Source organism: Ostrinia furnacalis, unplaced genomic scaffold (genome assembly GCF_004193835.3).
Source record: "Ostrinia furnacalis isolate ACB-3 unplaced genomic scaffold, ASM419383v2 OfSCF2870, whole genome shotgun sequence".
NCBI lineage: Eukaryota > Metazoa > Arthropoda > Insecta > Lepidoptera > Crambidae > Ostrinia > Ostrinia furnacalis.
Window position 1 is genome coordinate 332441 of NW_021133109.1, and position 13951 is coordinate 346391.

General features: G+C 35.6%; 1 protein-coding gene across 5 annotated transcripts in view; it reads right to left on the reverse strand.

Annotated features, from left to right (window-relative positions):
- LOC114356706 (monocarboxylate transporter 10) overlaps positions 1 to 13951 on the reverse strand; it is a 39145-nt gene that overhangs the window by 19554 nt on the left and 5640 nt on the right. For 2 of the 5 annotated variants that reach the window (XM_028310026.1, XM_028310024.1), the window contains exon 2: positions 1116 to 1237. In XM_028310026.1, coding sequence (XP_028165827.1) covers positions 1116 to 1229 — 114 coding nt within the window. In that variant the 5' untranslated portion in view covers positions 1230 to 1237. Of the gene's footprint in view, positions 1 to 1115; positions 1238 to 5069; positions 5136 to 9249; positions 9353 to 13951 lie in introns of those variants that run through there. The other 3 variants (XM_028310022.1, XM_028310025.1, XM_028310023.1) reach the window with 3 other exon arrangements.

Consider the following 13951-nt stretch of genomic DNA (forward strand, 5'->3'; position numbering starts at 1 on the left):
ATTATTTTACGGAGTTATGTGACGTTTACAACGCGTTTATATTGCATGAAACGCGCGTCAATGGTGCCTGAAAAAACGGTATGCAATTGACACTTGCACGCAAATTATTACCTACTTACTTAGGTAATCATTTTTATGGGTTATCGGTCTTATTCATAATAAAATGCTAATATAGGTTTAAAACCTACATTAGCTAAAACGTTTGATAGGCTTAAAACACTCTTATAAACCTCTGATAAAAAACGTTATTCATAATCGTTTATAAACCTTTGATAGCTAAAACAGAGTTTAATATTTTCTTTCCACAGACTATACAAAAAGAATGAACGAAAACAGCTTTTTTGGTGATTTAACTTGATGGACCATGTAAAATCATAGACAAATCGCAGAAAAAAAAAACAAAAAATTGGCAGCTGTGACGTTTTACTTACTGACATTGACATTTGGCACGAAAATTTAATAAAGTTTTCGGTTTTTTCGATCAACTCCCAAGTTTTATCAAACTTTTATAAAACTTGGGATTGTATGTNAATTCCTTGCAAGGCGGCTTGACGGGGTCTGAAAAAGGCCTTTTCAGGTCCTGCCCATATCTACTATATAAAAATAAGTCGTGTTTTCCTTCCTGACGCTATAACTCCAGAACGCACAAACCGATTTCCACGGTTTTTGCATTCATTCGTTGGAAAGGTCTCGGGCTCCGTGAGGTTTATAGCAAAGAAAATTCAGGAAAATTTAACAAACGAAAGGGCGAAGCCGCGGGCGGAAAGCTATGAAGTATAAAATATGCCAATTATGACAAGTTTATTCAATGGATGATGATGACATGTCATCATCATCATCATTTCACTCATAAGACGTCACTGCTCCTATGTTCAGCAGCCTCCCCCAATGACGTCCATATTGACCGAGCCTACCTGAGAACGCTTTCCTTTTGATGATATGTGTACTGGACAAATATTATTCTAGGGATTGTATTAGGTATGAGCCTCCTCTACTTTAGTGGAGGGTTATGCCATAATCTCCACGCTTAGCAGACGGATTGGAGATAGCCCAGCAGTGGGCCGTAAAGGGCTGTTGATGATGATGATGATAATGTATTAGGTGTATGTACTGACCAGTGCAGCCTCAGGTTCGACGTCGTCGCTGGGCGAGTCACTCCGGCCCATACCGCTCTCATCTGACGACGGCGTCTCGAACGGCCGCTCGTCGGTCGCTACTCGCACCACCATCGTTGGTTCTGTAGACAAATATTTTGTTTCAGGAAAGGTTTACACAAAATTAGTAAAGCAAAGTTAATGTTATGTGATAAGGTATTTCACATGTGCAACGATCTATCGACAAACGAATGTTTTGTTTCAGGAAAGGTTACACAAATATCTTACTTCAACGCATAATTCACTTGTGCGACGAGTGTATAGAAGTAGCGTAGAGTTCGATCATACTTAAACTGATCCGTGTTTCATACATATTCTATTCTGCTCGCCACGAAAGTACACGATACGTTAGCTACAAAAAAATCTTAACTCCGAGTTTAGTACAATAAATACATATCCAAACTACTTATTGTAATTTATACAATAAACGTAATTAAGTTGCAAATATAATAACATCTATTAACTATGAAAAATATTTATGTCAAGTTATAAAAACTAACGAGAAAATAAGGTGAAAAGGTTCTAGGCTTTTTTTTAATTAAGGTCAACGTTCTGCAATGTCGCAATGTTGTGCAACAGTCATTTAAATGAAGACTACCTACCTATATTTATTATGTAGTTCCAAAATGCTGATTTAAATCAGGTAAAACTGGCTACGTCGTACTTATTGCAGATACATTTATGTATAGATCACGTGCGGAATCATGAATAATAAACTAAATACATCTGTTTAAACAAACAATTTAAAACAATATCATCGTTAAGGAGAATGACGCAATTCAACTTTTACAGAATAGGTCGGATTTTCTAAACATTGATATCAAAATTGACAAAACATTGCCCATTTATCTTGGAAACCACATTGTTAACGTAAGCTATTTCAAATTTTGATATAGATTGCTACATATTTGATATTTTTATAAAGACTTGAAAAGATATTTTTTAAAACGCTTAACAATTCAGAAAACACTTGAATGATGATGAAACCATAATATAAACTTTAGTTGAAGAAAGTTTAACAAAAGCTTCCCAAGTCCCAACTGATGTTTAATGTCAACTTTTCCATAATTTGTGATTTATACATAAACTTAGGTAGGTAGTAGACTTTAATGCACCTGGTAGGAGAGGTCAAGAAATCGAACTTGGTCAAAAACTTTAACATTTTCAATGCCTACCAATTTATTTAAATACCCAAATTTGAAACTAGTTTCATCCGGCTAGAGACTACGAATGTCAGACAGGTGGTTGATTATTCTATCTATTTGTACAGGTTGTATATTTTTTGTTTCATCAGTGGAAATTTCCAGGGCACCTTTTGCTGAAGGTGACTTTACAATATTAATATTTAAAGGCGTCTGTTTTATCGACCATGCTTAAGTTTATACTAAAATCTTATCATATTTATGTTTATAAATGGGGGAAGGGATCACACAAACGAACTTAAATATTGTTGATCATTAGGAATGTATTAGGGTAGGTAATTTATGATACTTTTGCAAGGGCGCCTAGTTGCTCGGGCATGTCAAAGCAGATAGCGGTTCTTATGGGATCATAGAGTGAAACTTGCGTGTTTCACATAGCAATGAGCGTAAGGAACGTCTCCTTTGAGATCCAGTTACTGTCTACTAAAATAGTTACAGAACTTTAGGTGCGAACATGGTAAGAACCCAACTTTATGTTACCGTTAACTGTTATAACATTTAAGTTAACTGCTTAACTTTCAGTCACGAACAAGCTAGATCTTTGCTATACATGTCATGTTTGAGATAGAGATTGGAATCGCACCATAAATCGTTATTCCTGTCTCATTCGTTTACATAAGTGGAACCGCATAACGATCGGTGCGAGCGCAGTGTTAACAAACAATTGATTGCATGGATCGTCGACCGCATGACCCGTGTACCTACTGCGCTAACCACGTGCTGTGATAACGGGTGATAGGTATACGATATCGTATATATATACATACATATGTATACCGGCCAGCATACGAAATTACTTCATGGGAAAGTTGTCCAAAGACTGCAAGATCGTATTACAGAATGTTCAAAGCTTGATTAATAGTAAATCTCAAGCATTGATTACAGCTTTTGCTTGGTTGAATTTAAATACCTATTTGTCTTAATCGCAGAAGGGAATCTGTGACAAATATTGAATACCACCCTACACAACATTTGCACAAATAATTTTAATAATCAGTTGCTTATTTAGGCCCGGTTTTTTGATTCGTAGTTAAAATAACCAATAGTTAAATTTGACAGATGTCAAATGACAAGTGGTTAAATGTTAGGAAAAAATGTTTTTCGAACAATGGTTAGCTTGACTTTAAGTACATTTTTTTTAACTATTAGTTAACATTTTGTTAATATTTAACCATTAGTCGCAAAATTTAACAATTTGTTATTTTAACTATGAATCAAAAAACTGGGCCGAAGTTATTAGGTATACTAATATAAAACCTAACGAACCCAAAATATTATCTCCGTTGCTGTTGCTACCCAATTATCATGTCAATACGAGTTTTGCATGCTTATCGAATGTAGAGTCATTTCTGATGCTATAAAAGTTTGGATCTATTTTAAATGCTAGATTTCATGAAGTTACTTAAGAACAACTTACACAAATTAGCCGTATATTATCCTGCATCTTTGTAACCACTTACTTATTATTATTTACTTATTCTTACCTACTCTCGTGGAATACATAGCAGGGTACATAAATGTATAGCAATGAGATCACGCGGCTCCCACGAAGTTGATTTTATATTCCAGGACGTCAAAATCGACTGCATCGACGCATCGAGACGGCGACGAATTGATTTGAAAGTGATTTAGAAGCAGCGACCATTTCAGTAAAAAAACTTCTAACATCGGTAACAGATGCTTAGATTTATTCTAGATCGTAGATTCTTACTTCAGTGTCTTTTTCAGCCATTTTCAGGGGCCTAATTATAAGGTATAGTTCAATTAAATATTATGAGAAATAGGACCGGAAACAGTAGCGTGGGCAGGCCCCCCACTAGGTGGACCGACGGTCTGGTGAAGGTCGCTGAAAGAACCTGGATGCGAGCAGCACAGTACCGGTTGTTATGGAAATCCTTGGGGCAGGCCTTTGTCCAGCTGTGGACGTCATTTGGCTAAAACGAACGAACGATGAAATAATAAATACTTATTATGTGTGTGTGTTTTTTATTGAGGCACAAATCTTTAGAACCTGTGTCACTACAACATTCTAACTGCGTCATGCATCTACTCATGATAATAAAGATACGCACAATATTATGCAAATATTACTACGACTACGAACGTCAGCCATAATTCATTTCTAGTCAGTAGTAAATAAGTTATTGCAAAATGCTATTTTGGTCAAATAACAAACCAAACAGAACTGAAGTTTCAGTACCTTACTTAAAATAAAGTTTAAAACTACTTAAATATAATTTAAATATAAAAGCCAACATTCACGACAGTAAAAGTGCGTTCGCGAAGCAAAAAGTTGAGTATTCTGAATTTCCTCCCTGAAAAATAGTTGCTGAGTAAATTAATAAAGTTGGCTACACGTTATTAAAATACAAAAAGTGCGTATTTTTATCTTTTGGTTGTGGGCACATTCACAAAATATTTTGATAGCCGTTATCGCGGCGTGATAACTTATCAATTGCGCAAACATAGAGCTTCGCAAAGCTTTTGCTGTGTAATATCATTTTTATTATTATTTTTTGCAACTTATTGGGAGCAATATGAGATCAAAACCCTAGTTACTCTACGACTATTAACTTCTTATCAAACCACTCTATAGATATCCGTCAATATTTAGTTCGTTTGTAGTTTTTGTCCAGTATTTGTGGCTTTTAAAGCAAGTAGGTTGTTAGGTCCTGGTAAGAAGGTCCTGATTCCTGACACTGGCTAGACTGACCTGATTTTGAACGTGAGTGGCTTAAGTATAAACGGTGCTGGAGCTGAGGCGCGTCTTCTGGGATATCTGCAACAAACAAGCTAGCAGCTAGAAACGGAAATAAAGATTCATCTAGAACGACCATTAGCGACGTTTGCTTGTCTGATAATCATTCGTCTACATATATTGTTACTAATAATGGGTGATATTACTAAAACAACATCGAATGTGGTCTACCTACATAAACCTGGTGGTCATTTCTGCTATGTGAAGCCTAATCTTAAAATTATAGGTCTAGGCGTTTATCAGACAGTGCCTGCCCCCCTAGACAAAACGCACTTTTTGATCGAATCGAAAATCGAATCCGTCAAAACTCCATACAAAAAAGGGGCTTTTCGACCACTTTTCGACTGCTTTGCGATTATAGCGACACGGGAGAGTGTTTTTAAGACGTCAAACATCAGCGAGACTTCAGATTTGTATGCTTTTGCACGTCATAATATGTCTATATCACCCCTCTCGTGCCGCTACCGTACCTCAGGTACTGGCTAAGTTAAGCGCTAGTCTTATAAGAAAAACTATTTAAGCGTATAGTTAAGGTCTTTCGATTCATTTTTTTTTTTTTTATTTGTGGCAACCAAACCTCTCTGGGAGGTTTATTTCTGCCAATGTCGAGTGAAAAATATTGACATAGTTATCAATAGAACGTGGGTGTTTCAGTTCTATTGATTTTTCATGGATTCCGTGGCGTCCCAGCCGTTCCTTAACTGCGGTTGGTGCACCTCTTCCTTGCACTCTCCTGAACGACCCTGTGTTACCTACTGTGGCTGTCCCTCTTCCTTGCAGCCTCCTGCACGACTACGTTGCCTAGCCGTATGCCTGGTCCAAGGTTCGACGCCACAAAATCAACTTCGCACGCGTGAAAATAGTTTAAATACTATTTTCCGTGCTTGCAACATTTTTCTTTACTGCTTCGGCTCTATTAGTCGTAGAGTGATTGTATATATCCTATAGCCTTCCTCAATTTATGAGCTATTCAACACAAAAATTATTATTTCAATCAAACTAGTAATTCTTGAGATTAGCGCGTTCAAACAAACAATCAAAAAACTCTTCAGCGTTTTAATATGAACTTGTTGTTGTTGATTTTTGGCGTCAAATCTTAGACCAGGCATACGGCTAGGCAACGTAGTCATGCAGGAGGATACAAGGAAGAGGGGCAGCCACAGTAGGTAACACAGAGTCGTTCAGGTGAGTGCCAGGAAGAGGTGCAGCAACCGCAGTTAAGGAACGGCTGGGACGAACAAGGATCGGCGAATCCAGCTCGTATGCCTTGATAGGGTTTGCCACTTTTCGATAGGGTAAGTCCTTTACGCGGTATAACTGGAAAACCGAAAAAGCGCCCCTTTCGGGGGCCCCCACCACTTAAGCACAACTCCGTCGAAGTCGAAACTTAGGAGAGTCTTAATGGGCAACCAATGAAGCCATTAAAGCAATAAAATCTTTTGTAGGAATTATTTCCGATTTAAAAGCTAATTCTACTGGACTTAGGGCTGATTTTTCAATCGTCAGATATTATTTAACTGAAGAACAAGCTTGTCATTTTGACATATTTCCCATACTGAAACTGTCAATGTGTCAAACTTATTCTTCAGTTAAAAGTTATCCGATGATTGAAAAATCAGCCCTTAATGTAAAAGGTTGATTAAGTGTAAAAGTTGTGTGTAAGTGTTTCCTAAACCGCTTAGAAAATAAAAGGTAAAATCATAATGATGGCAGTCGTTACAAAAACTGTTAAAAATTGAAAATGTTATTTTTATAATAAGGTACTTGATACAAATAAGGCCTACGTTCTAATAAGGCCTATGCATCAGAAAACACACATAAATAAATCCAACCGGGATAATACTTCAAGGACACGTACTCATATGCCCTATAACCCGGTAGAGTGCAAGATCGTCCCGATCCACGATCCCAGCACCAATTGGCACGCGTTCTTCTAAGGTGGTGGGTGATTTCGTGCTGTCTTATAAAAATCTGGCGATTTCATCATAAATTTTCGGTAAAATGACGCTGTTTTAGATTAAGCTTTTCTTGGTAATCGTTTCTAAATGTTTCTTACTAGCTAATAATTACCTTAATTTGTACTACTGGCTATAGATGCATTATTTGTAAATTTTTAAAGACAACAAGAGCGAGATATCTAATAAGGCCTAGGCCTTATTTCAGCATGGTAGGCCATATTAGATACTTATGTTAACACCTGATTACGGACAAATTCATTAAACTAAATGAGTAAAAGAGTAACTAATATTTATTTAATAAGAATGTTACTAACAGCACAGAAAAGAAAAAGAAAACATGCAATGAAAAGCTTGATCGGGTACAACACCTCAAGTTATTTCAGAACTTGATTTCATTAAAAGACTCCGAATATCAAATCGCTTAGGTATCTAAAGTCAAACGATTCTGAAATGTCAAGTGGACTAATGAATAACCCATTAAGATAGTAGCGCCCTCCTGTCAATGACATACCTGGAACGATAGAGTTTTGAACAACTAATAAAAATGCTTTGTCCTAAATGACTGACGGATATCGTAGAGACCTGAAAGTTGGAAGGTGTGTTCTTTTTATGACGTAGGCATCTCATAAGAAAAGATTTTCCGAAATGGGGTCATGAAATGAAGGGGGTGAAAAAAGGGGGCAAAGTTTGTATGGGACAAAGTGATTCCTTGGTTCAATCTACTTGAAATTTAGTTTAACAATACCTTAATATAATTCATGAAAGACGTGTGGAACGGGTAGAAAGTAATTTTGGCAGTCATTTTCTTCGAAGTTGATATCAATACTACTTAGTGCCTTTGATTTAATTACTTTTTATTTTTACAAGTGTTTGAAAAATCCATTTCAGATTGTGTTCAATGTCAAGTGAAATCTCAAATTGAAATGTCTCAATCTCAATGAGGAGACTCTGTATTTATTCCTAGAATTCCCCAAACACCGTCAAATTACCCTTTCGAATTGTGAGTGTGACGCTTGAAGGGAAGGAAGTCAACCTAACCTAACCAACTGCGTATTTCTATACTGTGTAGCTGGAAATTGTGGCGGGAGCTCTTTGACGCGCTGTTTTCGGCGAAGAATTGCGCGCGCAGATTTTGACAGCGCGAAATACCTACTTTAGAAGAAATACCAAGCCTTAAGTTCGCGGGGGTCGCGCTCTGTGATAAGTGTGGAGGAGAGGCTGCTTTGCGTCAGAGAACTATTACAGATGTAAGCAAACAATGAAGCGTCCTGATAATTATTGTCATCTATCAATCACTTAGTACATTTCCTTATGACTCCGAGCTGTCAAGCTCACAAACAAAGCAATGGCTTCAAATATCTTGTTGCTAAGTATCGGAAGGACTGCGTTAAGATAGGAAATTAGTTAAAGACAAAAGAAAACCAAAACCTAACATAGGCAGGTTTTATGGTGTTGTTTGTTTTTATGATCTAACAATGAAATAATATGCAGTTTTATCATAACAATTTAACTTAGTTTTTGAACTAGCCACGTGAGGTCAATTATCTTGACCTGTGACCACTGGCGCCTGCTTTATCTAATGTTAAATAACACAAACATGTGAATATGTATAACTCAATCGTTTAATTTCTTTAGAAATTGGAATCGGCGTAGTCTATCCCATTAGTCCATTAATTAACTTTCTCATCAATTACGAGTGTAGGTAAACTGTCTAGTTAGAAAGCGTAAATCTATGATATTAAGACTTTTCCATGAAAATTTCCATCGCCGTAAAAGGGTTAATAAGCCCTTGTTGGCATGATGAAAGCCCGTGGCTATGGCTCTACATTTCTAGCACTTATACTGCACTTACCTATACCATAAGTAACACATGGACATGCTTATATTTTTTTTAAATTACTTTTAAACGCCCCGGTTAAAGTAAGTTTCTATTATCTTCCATTAGTAACGATGTTGATTGTGACTCTACTGAACGTAGACTCATTGTAAGTGAGAGGTTTTGAAAAATTGATATACCCATCACTGAATATTCAATAATAGAGAAGACGTATGATTTATATTTTTTAATAACTTTCTAAGATACTTTAGACATCAATGGGGAATTACGAAGTTATTTTATGTCAAACTTTACTCTTTAAATACACAAACTACCTAATTAATTAAAATCGTAAGCTTACCTTTCATTTTGCATGGATCCTTATCACTTCTTAATTAACAAAATTAGAAAATGTTCAGAAAACTTTCAATAGAACATATTAGTATGAAAACAAAATACTGACTGTGGTATTGTGACTGACATTATGTATAAATATCGCACAATAAAGCTATGCTGATTTTCAAGTTCTATGCCAATCGAAACACCGGTATAGCAGGTTTTGTAGTACAGGAACCNAAAAATTAAACAGCGCCCCCTACAGTCTAATTTTTTAGAAATCAGCAGAAATGTCATCAAATATGGCCAACTGACATAAAAATATTTTTAGTCTGTGAACTAGTGATGCGACAAAACCTCTCGTTAATCGCGAAGTGAAATGTTGTAGTACTTGCGTATCATCGCCGGGTGATCGTCAAAATACTTAAAATATGCAACAAAGTCGCAACATTGAATGTGAACTGATTATGAAATTTTCGAGAACAGGAAACAAACTGTATGCACAGATGTAATCAAAAAGCACACTGGACTTCCTGTGGGTTTCAAGCAATTGCTTCTCTTTAATGTATTTTCCTTCTGAAGCAGTGCGTGGTAGTTTATTTTGACTTTCAACAAATAAGGTGAATAGTGTACCTACCTGAAGTCCATTCAATATAATATTTAAACTTTAAAATATTTATAATTAAAATAAAGGGCGGCGGATTTCCGGACGGCCCCGGGCGGCGAAAAACCACGCTACGCCACTGGTAGTACAGGAACCTATATTTATTTAAAATCGGATTCTTTGACATATAAACTTTGAATTTGAGCCGTTCAATCCAATTAAATGATTGGACACATTAAAATCTCGTTCTTTTACTACCAAAAAGTAATTAATGCAACTAATTCAATCGTCTATCACCAGAATCAGTTATTCATTTATTAAAACAGGTCTACCGGCAGCTTAAAATCTATAGCGCCATTCCTTAGTAAGTTAATACAATCTTAATCTAGGTAGGTACTCGTATGATACTTATTAATCGATCGTAATTTTGCGGATAGTTAAAAAATATATAAGAGACTGGAATTGAAGTCACATTTAAAAACTGCAAAATATTTTGATCTTCATACATTGATAATTAATTGATACATCGTACTTACCTTTAATTTGGTTTAATGAACTCAAGTAGGTACATCGTACGTGTACATCTAAATTGAGATGTCTCCTAGACTATGACGATGTTTCATGGAATCGTAAAGAATCAATTATTCATATTGGAAATATTTGTTGCAAATCTACAATACCATTAACATATTACCATTTAGCATATCTAATTATTGGCATAATCAACAACTCTTTACGTATCTCTCTATCTTTTGGGCCCTAACTACGTACCAGCGCTTCGATACAATTATTGTTCGTTAGATCGTTTCAGCCGAAAGACGTCCTCTGCCGGACAAAGGCCTCCCCCAAGGATTTCCACAAAGACCGGTCCTGCGCCGCTCGCATCCAGGCACCTCCCGCAACCTTCACCAGACCGTCGGTCCACCTAGGTCCTGGTAGTGCTGATAATATCCTAGCTATACAGAGAGTTGCAGCGGTTGGAACAAGAGCTGGGTATAGTCCCGCACATTGTACACTTTTACTCGTAGAAACTAATTCTGTGTTAGTTTGCTAATCTTTTTTCTTCTTTGGCTTCACTGTTATGGTCTGAAGCTGCGCCGCTATTCGAAGGGGTTATAAATAAATCTCCTCGCTGCAGGAATGTGGTTGCAACGACTTCCCATGGCATACACAGGTCTCGCCTTTCTTTCTACGTCCGCATGCGTTGAACGAGGATTTTAACCGATAGATATAAGTAATAAATAGTAGCAATAAAAATATTTCATAATACTGTTTGTGTATTACGCAATATTTTTTATGGCAACTCGTTTTTTTTTTTCGAAAATCAGGTAATTATACAAATTAGTTAATTAAGCACAGATGTTTTAGTTCTACCAGTTCTACTCCTTTTCTTAGATTTCATGTAGATAAAAATACTTCATCATGTTAGTTTGTAATACGCTTCGTGACTCTAGATAATTTTCATGTAATATATTTTGCTTTAATCAACTCTACGTTATTCAAACTTATTTTTCTCTCATCAAACTCATAACTCTTTCTGTCAGACCATTGGTTTTAAATAAACATTTAATTAAATCTAAACTAAGCTGTACCTACTTTTATGATAATAATTTCCTGCCGCATTGTTTTCCAAGGAACTTAATTTACATAGTGGTACTCAAGAGTATCTCAAGTGTAACTGCAAGAATTGCATATCTAAGCGTTGTTTACAAACAAAATGCTTGCGTGTCTGTGGGCAGGCCATAACTGCGATAATATAGGTATTTACCCAGAGGTCTGTAAACATTATTACTTATTCCGATTGCAATAATAAATTAATTAAATCATGACGATGATGCGAGTATAACGATTTGGTTAATTTCCATTTCGATTTTAAAAAAATAGTCTGAGATCTTTTGCGTTAATACATTATATTGTCAAGACGAATTGGTACTAAAATCACCCTTATAAGTCTATAAGCGCTAAATAATATATTAACGTACCTAACATTTAGCTAGTCGACTTGCAACATAAAAGTATACTGGACTATAAATATCAGACGCTTTTTGATATAAGCTCATAAAGATTGACACCAAGGTTTATCACCAATTGAGATTGTAATACTCGTACATAACGTATTTTTTCTTTCATTCTTGTTTAATTTCACGATTGCTCTACCAATCAACAAAATTTTTTCTTGCTTACTGTATTAGCAGAGAAGCTTATTAACAAGTACTAAATCTTATAAGTATGAGTAACAAAATTGTATGTCTTCCTCACATGAAACATCTTCCTATTTTCAGGGTTATTGTTATCAGCTACAAATATAGATAAACCATAGCGTCATCCCAAAATCCATCAATTAGACCCCATCGAATAAATCAATACCTATTACAACTGTTTAAAAAGCTACTACTCGTAGGGCGTTTATTTACCCTACTTATTAGTAGTTCAAATTCGAGGCGTTATGGTCAAACACACGCAGATGTGCTAATTTAATTTGCCTCCCATAAATGGCCATTTGTCATCACTCGTTATTAACACAAAGGTTTATTAAATAGGTTCTAACCAGCGAAATTAATCTATATGGTTTATTACATACTTTATTTTCAATAGTTTTCCCTAAAGCTTCCTACATGTTATTACTATTTCTTACTTACCTAAACGAAGTAGGTACGTATAAAATACAGTTTTGTAGGTATTGTTTTTATACGAACTTATTATATTATTTAAGGAATAAATACCTAAAGAGCGTTTTCTACTAATCAACCATCTGTAAAAGAATTCAATGCCAATTTTGATGTAAAAGTTAACTCATAGATTTTACGTGTTTTCCGGACAATGAAAAGGAAAGTCTCTAGTAGATAGTGTTGTAAAATATGACTTTTATTACATCTCACATATTTATGGTTCAAATAACAGTGTACTAGAGAACTTGCTGTTGGAAATCGCTGTTAAAGGTAAGTAATGGAAAGCTTATTTATTAGGATTATGAAAGTTATAAGCATTCCTAGGTCAGCGAATATGGGAAATCGAGTTAGGTACTACTTATCTATTAGTATAAAGCTAGTGAATATTTTACTTATTTAACTTCGTACCAGTTCACATAACTCTACCATAATACCCACAATATAAAGTTGCTTAATTAATATTATGTAACCTACTGCGTTATTCACTGAAAATCAATTAATTCTTTTTCTATGACAATGTCTTAGATCAGCATTAACCAGGAAGAAATAAAGCTAAAAAATGTTCACGCACACACAAGTTGTTGTCATAGTTCCTAAAAAAGTTTCCCAGTAAAGGGTCGCTTCTAAGAAATTATTCAATGGAATATTTGGGGTACAGTTTTTGTGACTGCAACCATATTTCACGATGGCATAAATGAGTTAGCGCCGCTTTTTGTGATTTAACAAACCATTGATGGTGCCGATTGATCCAATCTTAAACCCGTTTAAGTATTTATTGTGAAATTAAAACACATTCGTGTAATTAAAAGCAAGTTATTACCCGAAACTTTGTATGTAGGTATTATGCAAAATGGTAATAACACTAAAACCATCGAATTCTCGCCTTTCTGTCCCAATCCAAATCGGAGCCAACAGGACAATACAAACAAGCAGCAAAAACTGTAGTTTGGTGTTAAATTGGTACATAAAAACGCTTTATCTTTATCGGTCACATTCGTCTACTGATAAAAAGTCATTTCCCAATTTATGAATCACAAACATTTAAGAATAGTGGTTACGTTGACAACACATGGTATTCTGTACACCTTAGCCTGGATTTGTTGTCTAGATTCTGATTATCGTTATATTATGACAGCTATTATCTTTCTAGCTAGAATCTCTTACTCTAAAGTTTAACAATTAGGCCAAGCAGATATTAAGAACAGTTGAATGGGCACAAAAATACCTGTTACTTAAGTACTAGTAAAGAAAATCAGTTTCGCACAAGTATTTCAGATCCTAGATGATGTCATGATGACCCGTCCACGGATGTCAAATATTAATCTGTGTACACCTATTAACTCACTATCTAAAATGTAAGCTAGTGTCGACTTTTGGGAAGTGTCAACGCAAACAGAAAAATGTCAGCCGACCAAATAAGACACCTACTACATGGCAATTAGGCGCATTTAAGT